The sequence below is a fragment of the Coregonus clupeaformis genome, chromosome 5 (genome assembly GCF_020615455.1).
Source record: "Coregonus clupeaformis isolate EN_2021a chromosome 5, ASM2061545v1, whole genome shotgun sequence".
NCBI lineage: Eukaryota > Metazoa > Chordata > Actinopteri > Salmoniformes > Salmonidae > Coregonus > Coregonus clupeaformis.
In genome coordinates this window covers 22707001-22722102 of record NC_059196.1, presented here as the reverse complement: position 1 = coordinate 22722102, position 15102 = coordinate 22707001, and the positions used below count along the sequence as shown (strand labels likewise).

At 42.0% G+C, this 15102-nt stretch overlaps 1 protein-coding gene across 2 annotated transcripts; it reads right to left on the bottom strand.

The window, feature by feature from the left end:
* Window positions 1–130: 130 nt before the first annotated feature.
* Window positions 131–15102, bottom strand: LOC121565236 (alpha-2-macroglobulin-P-like). Of its 2 annotated transcripts, XM_041876037.2 has the most exons (14): window positions 14134–15102; window positions 7832–7988; window positions 6244–6264; window positions 5890–6058; window positions 5661–5745; window positions 4460–4574; window positions 4213–4321; window positions 4021–4130; window positions 3649–3816; window positions 3261–3497; window positions 2860–2923; window positions 2409–2554; window positions 1009–1158; window positions 131–439 (listed from the first exon to the last, which is right to left on the bottom strand). In XM_041876037.2, exons 4-14 carry the CDS (start codon window positions 5981–5983, stop codon window positions 137–139), a joined length of 1581 nt encoding a protein of 526 aa, XP_041731971.1. In that variant the 5' UTR covers window positions 5984–6058; window positions 6244–6264; window positions 7832–7988; window positions 14134–15102; the 3' UTR covers window positions 131–136. The 2 variants fall into 2 exon arrangements, with proteins under 2 accessions (XP_041731971.1, XP_045069453.1); XM_045213518.1 differs by lacking the exon at window positions 14134–15102 and having other exon boundaries at window positions 7832–8435.

The following is a 15102-nucleotide window of genomic DNA, read 5'->3' as shown; positions in this document are numbered from 1 at the left end:
ACCCAAACATTTTCGTAGACACTGTGTATATGTCGTTCTACTTATTTCTGAATCCTCACTTCACAGAATTTGAATTCATTCAGTGTCTACGTCAAAAAGACGCCATTTTAGCCTGAACCTCTTACTTAAATAAATATTAAGTATATATATACATACATTTTCCATATCCCAAACAGACAAAAACAGCAAACTTATTTGAGCCTCTTACTTTAAAGATGTTGTAAACGTCGTTTTTGTCGTTGTTGGGGCCAAACCAGAATGAGCGTTTTTTCCTATCAGGTACGGGTGGTGCTTCCAACTCCTCGGCCAGTTTAGGTACAGGTGGAGGGGGCACCTCCATCTCCTTTTTAATGATTGGAGGATATGGTAGGCATGGGTAGGAGTCTTCTACTCTGTATGAATATCCAGACAACTTCTGAACAGGCAGCTGACTAAAGACCTGCAGAGAGATAAGTAATATAACTCTAGTAATACTGACTTGATCATCCGCAGCATCTTGACACGGTCAGAGCGTGGTCGGTGCATGGTCAGAGTTTGTTCAGAAAGTGATCAGAGGTTACAGGGCCAGTACATAGTCAGGACAAGGTCAGTGCATAGGATAACACCTGGGTTAAATACATATAGCAAATACTTGATCTGCACTCGACTAAGCTTGAGTGGTACAAGAAAACCAATGGAATAGTCCCAGAAGTTTAAACTTTAAGTATCAGACAGTAGTTAAAACATTGTTAGAGGAAGCTGAAAGTGAGCCAAAGCCTATCTTGAAATACATGGGTGCACAAAAACAATGCCAAAGGAGGATTTGTGTGATCGTGGTTAAGCTTCAGCTTTGTGTGGTGAGTCAAAGGTTAGTAAGTGATTGTGATGGGCTGTGTACTGTCCCAAATGGCACCCTATTCCCTATATAGTGCACTACTTTTGACCAAACCCCTTTTGAGTCTCTGGTCAAAAGTAGTTCACTACATTTGGAATAGGGTGCTATTTGGGACGCATGCATGGACAACGTACAGAGTCTAGGCTGAGCTCCTGTTCAGGCTGCAGCAGCAGCACACTCTGGTCGATGGCCCTGACAGAACACAGAGACCCTGGGTGGGCCTGGAGGCTCAGAGAGGTCTTCTCCCCTGGCAACTCCTGGAGGGATGAGAACTTCAGGGACACCTGGAGAGGAGAAAAGGGGGACACATCACAGCTTTGTTTACATATATCTACAGTGCCTTCAAAAAGTATTCATACCCATTGACTTCTACCACATTTTGTTGTGTTACAGCCTGAATTCAAAATGGATTTAATATATGTTTTTTCTCACCCACTTTTACACCCACACACACCATACCCCACAATGACAAAGTGAAAACGTGTTAGACATTTTCGCACATATATTTTAAATGAAATTTCTCATTTACATAAGTATTCACCCTGAGTCAATACTTTGTATAAGCACCTTTGGAAGCGATTACAGCTGTGAGTATTTTTGGGGGTTAAGTCCCTAAGAGCTTTGCACACCTGGATTGTACAATATTTGCCCATTATTCTTTTACAAATTATTTGAGCTCTGTCAAGTTGATTGTTGATCATTGCTAGACAGCCATTTTCAAGTCTTGCCATAGATTTTGAAGTCGATTTAAGTCATAACTGTAACTCAGGAACATTCAATGTCTTCTTGGTAAGCAACCCCAGCATAGAATTGGCCTTGTGTTTTAGGTTATTGTCCTGCTGAAAGGTGAATTTGTTTGCCAGTGTCTGTTGTAAAGCAGACTGAAAAAGGTTTTCCTCCAGGATTTTGCCTGTGCTTATAGCTGTATTCCGTTTCTTCTGATTGCCGATGACAAGCATACCCATAACACGATGCAGCCACCACCATGCTTGAAAATACAGTATGAAGAGTGGTACTATGCGTTTTGTTGGATTTGCCCCAAACATAACGCTTTGTATTCAGGACAAAAAGTTAATTTCTTTGCCATATTTTTGGGGTATTACTTAAGTGCCTTGTTGCAAACAGAATGAGGATCAGTGACACAAAATCTCAATTCAATCAATTCTAAATTCCGGCTGTAACACAACATTTGGAAAAAGTAAAGGGGTGTGAATACTTTCTGAAGGCACTGTATACAACCATACATGTCCAACACATTGGTTCACTTAAAGTACAGTAGCATACTGATGTGAATATTGCAACAGAGCCCACATATCATAATGCTACAGTACTGTTTAAAGGGATAAAAACAGACCCAACGGATTTGTGATGATCCAAGAGGTGCAGTTGAAGCATTTCATTTCATATACTGATGCAAAGTCATTTTGGAAATCGATTGTAGTGCACGTTGCCGCGATATATCCATATGGCTCAGGCTCTCTGATGTGACATTTTGACATTTCATGTAGCTGGCAAAAGATGCCTAGTTGCCTACCTTGTTTTTCAGGCAGAGGTGAATGGGGAAGTCTTGGCTGTCTGCTACTACCTCCCCACCAGGCAGCATGGTGTACACCACCACCTGGGCAAAAGGGGTCAGCTCAGGCATCCGCTGCAGCGAGAGCGTCAGCTCCCCTTGGTTTACTAACATGAGAGACGGACAATGGGATTGACATTAAGTCACCGTAAACCACCAATCATCCAATACGGACATCGTGTTCTGTGATTAGTCTATGCCATTTAAATATACTGTGCACTGTGCAGTAACAACTTGTATTGAAGATGTAATCTGGATGATTGAATCCTGTCATGACAGATTTTCATCCAATGCCAGTTTAATGCCATTAGGCCTTTCGAGGAGGTATGTTCTCTAATCAAGTGGGGTTCTGTGAAGTCCTAAAGAAAAATGTCAGGAAGCATTCCGGAGAATCCAAGACCAATTAATTTACCTTTTCCGTCGTTAATGGTCACAGGAAGACGGCCATGCTGCTGAATGCTGCCTCTAGATATAACCTGGGACATAAGAGACAGCCAAGTGTTATCATCAACATTAATAACCAGATAATGACCCAGGGAGACAGGAACATTGGCTAAAACCTGGGAGATCTGATACAAATATCTTCAAGTTACATTATTAAAGTGTTAAATTACTGTATATCACCCATGATTAACTTTTCAACTGCATGTAAAGTACTGTACGGTTTTCCTGAGTCATTCTTCAAATATTTCCAGACACAACATGACAATCAAATACAGAAGTAAGCAATATATATATCCCAAAACTACAGACAAAGTAAGTGGGAAAATCACATTAGGTTGTATTTTGAGTGGAACATCCCTTTAACCTTACCAGATAGAAAAAGTCCAGGGTCTTCTGTCCCTTTATCAGCTCCACCCCTTGGATGATGTAGCGAGCAAAAACAATACCGTTTTTCTCACAGGAGAACTTCCCTTCGCCCTGCATTATCTTCACAAAGCTCTTGCTCCTGGAATAGAATTTCCTTGCCAAATGGTAAGCGGATGTATATACTGGTCTACGCAGACCCTGCTCGTACGGATAATCCTCCTCAACCTTTTGATAGCGAGCCTGGTTCAAGAAATACAGAACATTGTAGTAACCTTGGAGAATACAACAGGAAAAATTTATGATCTCAGTCAGAACAAACAATTTAATATTTAAATAATATATCATTAAATATTTAATAGAGTAAAACATGAGTGAGTGAGTGAAAACTGACCGACAGAGACACAGACTCAGAACTCCATAGAGAAGTGTCTAGAGAGAAAGAAGCAATGCCCTTGCTGTCTGTGGTGAGATTCCAGTTCTCAGATTTGCCATTGTTTTGTAGGAAGAGATACACAGGCTCATTGGGAACAGGAGTAGAGTCTGGACCAGTCACTTTGATCTGAAAACACAGGACAGGATGACTGCAGACATCCAATATACTAAATGTGTACTCCCATTGCATACAACACATCAAAAGCATGGTTTAGATGCTCCAAATTATACGTTAACATTTATCACAACTGCTTTCACAAAGATTTTTCTGAGCAATCCGTTTCCCTGCAGTGTTATTAAAAAGGCATTTGTTCATATATTTTGTCCTCACCTTCCCCTCGTATGCAATCCCTGGTTTATATGCTTGGGGCACGTCCTCAAAACTAACAGTTATGATGACATTGGTGAAGCTTGCCTTTCCACTACCTTTAAGGATGACACCTGGAGAGAACACAAGCAAGGGTCAGAGGTCAACAGTTGAGCATGTAAACACCCCTACGTTAAAGATAAAGTTCTCTCCTACCCGTTCCGTATTCCTCCATCTCAGCCTCCACTTCGAAGTCCCCAAAATATTGATTTCGACCGAACCGGGTCAAATCGATTATTTTGGTTGCACAACCAGTTTTGTCGGTCTAGGGTGAATGAGAACAGTTGTTGTAGGTCAGCTTAGCTCGGCTACAAAAACATGCTTCCATAAACCTCAATTTTCCGCACAGTGAGTGTTTTTCATAATCAAACAATTTGGCGTAACAAGAATACAAAATACTTACTTTCATAAGATACAACTCGCAGATATTAATAGAACCATAAAACCATTGATATCGAATGGCATTTCTGCAAACTTTCACCGTGACAGACCCCATCACTGGTTTTCCATAAGTGTATCTAGAAACAAAGTCACCAGAAGAATGACAATTCAATTATGGCAAATACGTGTGTTGAAAAAATAGAAACAGCTATGAACATGAGCAAGTAACAAACATGGGACAGTATCTATAAAGTATAGTCTATGCAACACACAAATTAAGTCGGTCTTAATATTCTGTCCATAAATGTCCCTGTTTAAAAGCTTGTTTGTCATTATCATTATCTTGCTGGTCATTATCATCTTATTGTCTATCACCTTATTGTCTATCATGCTCTATCATCTTATTGTCTATCATGCTCTATCATCTTATTGTCTATCATGCTCTATCATCTTATTGTCTATCATGCTCTATCATCTTATTGTCTATCATGCTCTATCATCTTATTGTCTATCATGCTCTATCATCTTATTGTCTATCATGCTCTATCATCTTATTGTCTATCATGCTCTATCATCTTAATGTCTATCATGCTCTATCATCTTATTGTCTATCATGCTCTATCATCTTATTGTCTATCATGCTCTATCACCTTATTGTCTATCATGCTCTATCATCTTATTGTCTATCATGCTCTATCATCTTATTGTCTATCATGCTCTATCATCTTATTGTCTGATATGATGTTTTATGGTATAATGATGTCATGTCATAGTATCGTGGGGAACAGGTTAGAGTTACTAGATGAGTGGTTAGGAGACAGAAAGTCTACATTCCATTATGTCAAGGTAGATTAGTGATGTTTAGGATAGCATGAGTGATGTTTAGGATAGTGACTTAAGGTAAAGAGTGATGAACATCAAAGACAGGGAGTGCCCATGGAGACTTGCCAGATGTATGCCAGGAAGAGGGTAATAAAGGGTATATAAGGTAGAGTGTCTTCTTTGTTCATTGAGTTCAACTGACGAAGGGCAAAGCTATGTCCGTTGGTTAGATGAACCCACGAGCTCGTGATTCAATAAATACTTGGTATGAAATCTCCACAGAATGTCTAAGTATATCCTTGCATCCTTGATTCTTTGATACCTGAGAAACTCATCATAACATTGTCTATCATGCTTGATATTCTTATTGTCTATCATGCTCGATCATCTTATTCACTTACTTTCCATAAACTCTCAGTGTTGCTTGCTTGTCCAGAATAGTTATTGTTTGGGGAAAATGGACTTTCACCTCATACTTGGGCAACACTGCAAAAATGACAGAACGATATTACTTCCTCATTGTCTGTTGAACTACACCAAAAACAAATCACAGACCACAATTTAATCACCATGTAATCAAAATGTAAAAACAATGTAACCACAATAGAATCATCAGACAGAAGGCATCACCATATTCTTTGATGTCAAAGTTTTGGGAGGTTTGTTCTCCCTTCTCATTCCATGCAGTGATGATGTAACTTCCTTGTGTTGCCTCTGCGGACATGGGGTGTGACAGGTGCAGAATTCCACTCACTGTTGACTGGTTCAACCACTGAGCAATGCGATTGGAGTTGGGGTCCTGTGTACAGATTCACAGTAGGTTGAAGGAAGTTATTTTTGTTATAGAGGCAGGCATTGTATCAATTCATGCCGCAGTACATATTGGCATGTATTATTTTTGAAGGGAGATCATGTCATTATTATTGCTCATGTTGTATATTCAGCTTTGGTTTTTTAGGTGCGATAGATTTGAATGAGTCTCACCTGAAGTTCCACTGTTTGATACTAGAAAAGAGAAACAAATATTCAGCATTTACATTGGGCCAATGTATTACTTCCCAGAATTGTTTTTTTTTACAGTAGGCCTACAGGGAACTACTATGGTGTCAGAAAAAGGGTTTAAAACATTATTTTCTAACGTTCCAAAACAGTTTCTACAATACAGGCATCTTTATCTACAGAGCCACAGTACAGAGCAGGCCTTGAGTTCATGTTGATTCAGATGCTCTGATCAAACAGCCAGGCCAAATGAACTTTGACCACATGTTTGCTGAGCCAGCGACACACACACTGACTCACCCACACTGCCCCATTAAAAAAAGAAAAATCAACAAAATGCATGACTGCAAGAGAATGAAATCATTGCTCCATCAATTCCCTTCCTTACTCAACTACAGTAAACCTCTCCCAAAATGACACAGCACCTCCCTAGAATGTTACAATGCTGACTAACACTGGGCTGTCCTGTACAACCAAACTTAAAAATGCTTTGAAAGAGTAACTTTATTTTTATTGAACAACACTGAAAGAATAACTTAACATCTGATTGAATGACAAGAAACTAGCATCCAGCGAGACGATTCGGAACTTGACTGGAAAAGCGGTAAAAACATTTGTCTATATAGCATCTGTCTATACACAGTGTACAGTATATCTATCATCCATTTCAGTAATGACCTTTCCTCAAGCTTATGGCCTCACAAATATACTGTCAAGTATGTATAATCATCATTCAACATTATTAACAGTTTCAGTGTTCATCAAACATTTTATCTAACCACAGTGCATTCATATAGTATTAAGACCCCTTGACTTGTTACGTCACAGCCTTATTCTAAAATGGATTACATCGTTTTTTCCCCTCATCAATCTACACACAATACCCCATAATGACAAAGCAAAAAAAGCCATTTTGATTTTTTTTGCACATTTGGGTATGATGCTACAAGCTTGGCACACCTGTATTTGGGGAGTTTCTCCCATTATTTTCTGCAGATCCTCTCAAGCTCTGTCAGGTTGGATGGGGAGCGTTGCTGCACAGTTATTTTCAGGTCTCTCCAGAGATGTTCGATCGGGTTCAAGTCTGGGCTCTGGCTGGGCCACTCAAGGCCATTCAGAGACTTGTCCCGAAGCCACTCCTGCGTTGTCTTGACTGTCATTGTCCTGATGGAAGGTGAACCTTTGCCCCAGTCTGAGGTCCTGAACGCTCTGGAATAGGTTTCCATCAAGGATCTCTCTGTCCTTTGCTCCGTTCATCTTTCCCTCGATGCTGACTAGTCCCTGCCGCTGAAAAACATCCCCACAGCATGATGCTGCCACCACCATGCTTCACCATAGGGATGATGCCTGGTTTCCTCCAGACGTGACGCTTGGCATTCAGGACAAAGAGTTCAATCTTGGTTTCATCAGACCAGAGAATCTTGTTTCTCATGGTCTGAGAGTCCTTTAGGTGCCTTTTGGCAAACTCCAAGCGGGCTGTCATGTGCCTTAATCAATTTTAGAACAAGGCTGTAACATAACAAAATGTGGGAAAAAAGGGAAGGGGTCTGAATACTTTCCGAATGTACTGTACCTGTCTGTCCAGGTTTGTAGACTGGTTTGTCCGTCTGGAAAATGGTGAGGAAACTTTTGGCCTTGATAAGGATCTTGGTGTTTTTGCTCATCTCCTCCTTCCTCCCCTTGATGCTAACATGGACAGTGGCCACACTGTCAGCCTTCACTGGGGGTACCTACAACATGAAGAACAGAACAATGGAAGCTTGTTAGAAGTTCTACAATTCTCTAGCTCCTAACCATAGCTTGGCTCTCCTGACTGAGTAGCTTGAGAACAGAGGGCTTTTTGTTAAAAAAGGTAGATAAATCATTCTTAGCTATGCTGAGGTTAAAATAACTGCTATTACATTTCATAGGTTGGATCATTTGTCATACAGCCTGGAATCCAAGTTGAGTGCAACACAACATGACTGAGTTACAACCAAACTATTCAGAATAAAAGGCTGAAATGAATGAGTGTTGTTGAATGAATGTGCATAGCTAGCTTGAGTCAAGTAAGAATAGTATTTTGTTTAGATGATGATAAAGAATGACCAGTACAGAAGAGTCAGGAGTTTCTATCAACTGTAAGCTGACATACACAGAGTATACAAAACATTAAGGACACCTGCTCTTTCCATGACATAGACTGACCAGGTGAATCCAGGTGAAAGCCATGATCCCTTATTAATGTAACTTGTTAAATCCACTTCAATCAGTGTAGATGAAGGGGAAGAGACAGGTTAAAGAATAATTTTAAGCCTTGAGACAATTGAGACATGGATTGTGTATGTGCACCATTCAGAGGGTGAATTGGCAAGACAAAAGATTTACAGTGGCTTGCGAAAGTATTCACCCCCCTTGGCATTTTTCCTATTTTGTTGCCTTACAACCTGGAATTAAAATGGATTTTGGGGTGTTTTGTATCATTTGATTTACACAACATGCCTACCACTTTGAAGATGCAAAATATTTTTTATTATGAAACAAACAAGAAATAAGAAAAAAAAACAGAAAACTTGAGCGTGCATAACTATTCACCCCCCCCCCCCAAAGTCAATACTTTGTAGAGCCCTTTTCAGCAATTACAGCTGCAAGTCTCTTGGGGTATGTCTCTATAAGCTTGGCACATCTAGCCACTGGGCTTGTTGCCCATTCTTCAAGGCAAAACTGCTCCAGCTCCTTCAAGTTGGATGGGTTCCGCTGGTGTACAGCAATCTTTAAGTCATACCACATATTCTCAATTGGATTGAGGTCTGGGCTTTGACTAGGCCATTCCAAGACATTTAAATGTTTCCCCTTAAACCACTCGAGTGTTGCTTTAGCAGTATGCTTAGGGTCAAGAATTTCCCTCAAGAATTTCCCTGTATTTAGCGCCATCCATCATTCCTTCAATTCTGACCAGTTTCCCAGTCCCTGCCGATGAAAAACATCCCCACAGCATGGTGCTGCCACCACCATGCTTCACTGTGGGGATGGTGTTCTCAGGGTGATGAGAGGTGTTGGGTTTGCGCCAGAAATAGCGTTTTCCTTGATGGCCAAAAAGCTCAATTTTAGTCTCATCTGACCAGACAACCTTCTTCCATATGTTTGGGGAGTCTCCCACATGCCTTTTGGCAAACACCAAACATGTTTGCTTATTTTTTTCTTTAAGCAACGGCTTTTTTCTGGCCACTCTTCCGTAAAGCCCAGCTCTGTGGAGTGTACGGCTTAAAGTGGTCACATGGACAGATACTCCAATCTCCGCTGTGGAGCTTTGCAGCGCCTTCAGGGATATCTTTGGTCTCTTTGTTGCCTCTCTGATTAATGCCCTCCTTGCCTGGTCCGTGAGTTTTGGTGGGTGGCCCGCTCTTCGCAGGTTTGTTGTGGTGCCATATTCTTTCAATTTTTTAATAATGGATTTAATGGTGCTCCGTGGGATGTTCAAAGTTTCAGATATTTTTTTATAACCCAACCCTGATCTGTACTTCTCCACAACTTTATCCCTGACCTGTTTGGAGAGCTCCTTGGTCTTCATGGTGCCGCTTGCTTAGTGGTGTTACAGACTCTGGGGCCTTTCAGAACAGGTGTATATATACTGAGATCATGTGACAGATCATGTGACTTAGATTGCACACAGGTGGACATTATTTAACAAATTATGTGACTTCTGAAGGTAATTGGTTGCACCAGATCATATTTAGGGGCTTCGTAGCAAAGGGGGTGAATACATATGCACGCACCACTTTTCCGTTATTTATTTTTTAGAACTTTTTGAAACAAGTTATTATTTTCATTTCACTTCTCCAATTTGGACTATTTTGTGTATGTCCATTACATGAAATCCAAACAAAAATCAATTTAAATTACAGGTTGTAATGCAACAAAATAGGAAAAACGCCAAGGGGGATGAATACTTTTGCAAGGCACTGTAAGTGCCTTTGAACTGGGTATGGTAGGTGACAGGTGCACCAGTTTGTGTCAAGAACTGCAACGCTGCTGGGTTTTTCACACTCAACAGTTTTCCGTGAGTATCAAGAATGGTCCACCACCTAAAGGACATCCAGCCAACTTGGGCCAGCATCCCTGTGGAACGCTTTCGACACCTTGTAGAGTCCATTCCCCGACAAATTGAGGCTGTTCTAATGGCAAAACTCAATATTAGGAAGGTGTTCTTAATGTTTGGTATACTCAGTGTATGTACAACTGGTGGGGGTTACTGTTCAACTAAAATCAATATGAAGCGAGGCACAGGTTGCGTACCACCCAACACTGATGGGAAAGAGACCCAATTCAAAGTGTCAGCTACTATTAAAGCTGATGGCTCCAGTCAGTGTTAGTTAAGTAAACAAATGACGTCAACATTTAACAAATTGGCTTGTTGACGTTGTGTCGGGACACTTTTGCATGTGAGAAGATAGAATAGGGCCACATTCAGTAGCTCAAATCGTTGTGGAACTTTACAGTTAGAAATGTCATGGATAGAGCTGACATGATTCCTTAATCTGCATGTCAGAGAGGCATGTTGGTTCTACATAATATATTTCTATCAGAGCGTTCCACAACGTTGTAGCCTGCTGAACGCAGCACAGTTGCAGCTGACCTGGAAGGAGGTGCAGCGATAGAAGTCCTGTCTTATGGCTTCCTCCAGTAGAATGGTGCTGCTGCCACCCTCCTTCTCCATCAACACCTTCAACAACAGAGGCTCTGTGGCTTGGTGGACCTGAGCACAAAGTTTCTCTGTGGTCCCTCCTACCACCTCCGAGCTGACCGTCACCAGGTAAATCCTAAAAGGGGGTGGGCCTGGCTGTCAAGTTGGTGGGCCCTCCAAGGCCCACCCGCCCCTGCCCAGTCATGTTTTACATTTACATTTACGTCATTTAGCAGACGCTCTTATCCAGAGCGACTTACAGGAGCAATTAGGGTTAAGTGCCTTGCTCAAGGGCACATTGACAGATTTTTCACCTAGTCGGCTCGGATAAGAGCTGTGACCATGCTGTCACAGTCACTAGCCCATTCAAGCTTAACATCCTTGTCATTTATCGCCCTCCAGGTTCCCTTGGAGAGTTAATCAATGAGCTTGTCGCCTTGATAAGTTCCTTTCCTGAGGATGGCTCACCCCTCACAGTTCTGGGTGACTTCAACCTCCCTACGTCTACCTTTGACTCATTTGTCTCTGCCTCCTTCTTTCCACTCCTCTCCTCTTTTGACCTCACCCTCTCACCGTCCCCCCCTACTCACAAGGCAGGCAATACGCTTGACCTCATCTTTACTAGATGCTGTTCTTCTACTAATCTCACTGTAACTCCCCTCCATGTCTCCGACCACTACTTTGTATCCTTTTCTCTCTCGCTCTCCTCCAACACTACTCACTCTGCCCCTTACTCAGATGGTAATGCGCCGTCGCAACTTTCGCTCTCTCTCCCCGCTACTCTCTCCTCTTCCATCCTATCATCTCTTCCCTCTGCTCAATCCTTCTCCCTCCAATCTCCTGATTCTGCCTCCTCAACCCTCCTCTCCTCCCTTTCTGCATCCTTTGACTCTCTATGTCCCCTATCCTCCCGGCCGGCTCGGTCCTCCCCTCCTGCTCCGTGGGTTGACGACTCATTGCGAGCTCACAGAACAGGACTCCGGGCAGCCGAGCAGAAATGGAGGAAAACTAGACCCTGCGGACCTGGCATCTTTTCACTCCCTCCTCTCTACATTTTCTTCATCTGTTTCTGCTGCTAAAGCCACTTTCTACCACTCTAAATTCCAAGGATCTGCCTCTAACTCTAGGAAGCTATTTGCCACCTTCTCCTCCCTGCTGAATCCTCCCCCCACCTCCCTCTCTGTGGATGACTTCGTCAACCACTTTGAAAAGAAGGTTGACAACATCCGATCCTCGTTTGTTCAGTCAAATGACACTGCTGGTCCTGCTCACACTGCCCTACCCTATGCTTTGACTTCTTTCTCCCCTCTCTCTCCAGATGAAATCTTGCGACTTGTGACAGCCGGCCGCACAACAACCTGCCCGCTTGACCCTATCTCCTCCTCTCTTCTCCAGACCATCTCCGGTGAACTTCTTCCTTACCTCACCTCGCTCATCAACTCATCCTTGACCGCTGGCTATGTCCCTTCCGTCTTCAAGAGAGCGAGAGTTGCACCCCTTCTCAAAAAACCAACACTCGATCCCTCTGATGTCAACAACTACAGACCAGTATCCCTTCTTTCTTTTCTCTCCAAAAGTATTTAGCCAACTCTCTTGCTATCTCTCTCAGAATGACCTTCTTGATCCAAACCAGTCAGGTTTCAAGACTGGTCATTCAACTGAGACTGCTAAAGCTAACTCTCTCTCCTCTGCTCTTGTCCTTCTAGACCTGTCTGCTGCCTTTGATACTGTGAACCATCAGATCCTCCTCTCCACCGTCTCCGAGTTGGGCATCTCCGGCGCGGCTCACTCTTGGATTGCGTCCTACCTGACCGGTCGCTCCTACCAAGTGGCGTCGCGAGAATCTGTCTCCGCACCACGTGAAAAACCGATATGCTCTGGCTCGATAGCGCGATGTGCAGACTGGCCGACAATTGTCCAGGCTAGAGCTGGCTGGTAGGTAGTGCAGGCCACGGCCTCGGACAATGGTGAAGACCGCTAACGGTGGCTAATAGCAAGTAGCTAGTTAGATGGCTAGCTGGCTAGTTTCAGCCAGAGGTTCTGGATGAAAATTTATGAAGAAACAACAGAATCCATTCCACATTGGGTGAGGCGGGTTGCAGGAAAGTATATTTAGTTAAAGGAGTGGCCATCACAAAGCCCTGACCTCAATCCTATAGAACATTTGTGGGCAGAACTGAAAAAGCGTGTGCAAGCAAGGAGGCCTACAAACCTGACTCAGTTACACCAGCTCTGTCAGGAGGAATGGGCCAAAATTCACCTAACTTATTGTGGGAAGCTTGTGGAAGGCTACCCGAAACGTTTGATCCAAGTTAAACAATTTAAGAAGTTTTCATACACTCAATTAGTATTTGGTAGCATTGCCTTTAAATTGTTTAACTTGGGTCACATTTTCCGGGTAGACTTCCACAAGGCCTTGAAATACATCCACAGGTACACCTCCAATTGACTCAAATGATGTCAATTAGCCTATCAGAAGCTTCTAAAGCCATGACATCATTTTCTGGAATTTTCAAAGCTGTTTAAAGGCAGAGTCAACTTAGTGTATGTAAACTTCTGACCCACTGGAATTGTGATACAGTGAATTATAAGTGAAATAATCGGTCTGTAAACAATTGTTGGAAAAATTACTTGCGTCATGCACAAAGTAGATGTCCTAACCGACTTGCCAAAACAATAGTTTGTTAACAAGAAATTTGTGGAGTGGTTGAAAAACTACTTTTAATGACTCCACCCTAAGTGTATGTAAACTTCCGACTTCAACTGTACATACTGTATCTACCTCAAATACCTCATACCTCTGCACATTGATCTGGTACTGGTACTCCGTGTATATTCCTCCATTCTTGTGTATTTTATTTTTATCCTCTTGTGTTACTATTCTATATATTTTTTTACTCTGCATTGTTGGGAAGGGCTCGTAAGCAAGCATTTCACGGTAAAGCAAGCATTTCACGGTAAAGTCTACACCAGTTGTATTCGGCGCATGTAACAAACAAAATGTGATTTTATTTTATTTGGTTCTCATTCAAACCCATGTTAAAATGGTTATATTTCAAAAAGTTTATATAGTATCAAAAAGCTTTATAAAATCTGAACATCTCAACATTGGTTTGGAGCTTAAGCGGTGAAAGAGGAGATAGGTCTAGAATTTTAGATTTTTTTACCATTGAACTCTATCAGAGCATTTACACTGTAGAAGTGGCACTCACCTAGCCACGCTTGCGTCGCCTTCATGTGGGTGCTAACAAGCTAGCAAGCAAGCTAGGTAGTGCTTCTATTTAACAGCCATTGTCAGCAAATCCAGTAGGGGTTGGAAGCTATCGTGAGCTTCGATCGGTCACTCGCGTCACAATATTGCGGAGGATTTGAATAAAGTTCAGCTTTCCCCAACTTTATTCCCACCCTGTTCAGCTCCCTCACTCATGCTCGCATCACTCAATGGTCCCCCCGCCCATTCCGCTTCTCTCGCTTTCCTTCCATTGAAGTGAATGGCTTCCGATGTTTCACTGCTCGATGCCGCTTCCTAGTGTAAATGCACTGTATGACTCCCTTTATTGCCATTGAAATACATTGGAGATCATAAAAAAGATTGTTGTTCAAAAAGTTGAAATGCTATCAATTATATATATAATTTTAATCTAAGTTGGGGCCGTCTGTACGTTTTAAAGTTGGTTTCATATTCATAGCTAAAATTGTTTACGCTCTAGAGCAGGCTAAATAAATCAAATAATAATAATAATAAGACTATGTAAGAACTCTAGAGTTGTCTTGCATTCAGCAAGCACATTAATAATACAACCATGTAAGAAATCTTGTGTGGTCTTGCCTTCAGCAAGCACACTAATGAGTATATAAGAGATCTTGAATGGTCTTGCCTTAAGTAAGCACATTAATAATACATATGAAACATTTCTAAAGTTGTGCTTGGCTTTCAGCAAGCACACCTAATTATGGTTTGAGAAGAGAGACAGAAAGCACTTAGTCAGACATTGGGAGGTAAACAGAGGAATTTACCAACGGATATCGAAAAGCCTCTCCCCAAGAGGCTGCATGCACCTACATTCTCTTGGTCTGATAGGACAGGATATTATTACACGGTTCTAGGGCTATGAACATTTCTCAAGACATCCTACTGTCTATATCAAATGCATTTCGCTACACCCGCAATAACATCTGCT

Coding starts and splice junctions, on each gene's coding strand:
- LOC121565236 (XM_041876037.2), bottom strand. CDS start 5,983: ATGTCCGCAGAGGCAACACAAGGAAGTTACATCATCACTGCATGGAAT. Junction 4,131..4,212: donor GATGGAGGAATACGGAACGG/GTAGGAGAGAAC, acceptor TGTTCTCTCCAG/GTGTCATCCTTAAAGGTAGT. Junction 1,159..2,408: donor ACCTCTGCCTGAAAAACAAG/GTAGGCAACTAG, acceptor TCTCCTCTCCAG/GTGTCCCTGAAGTTCTCATC.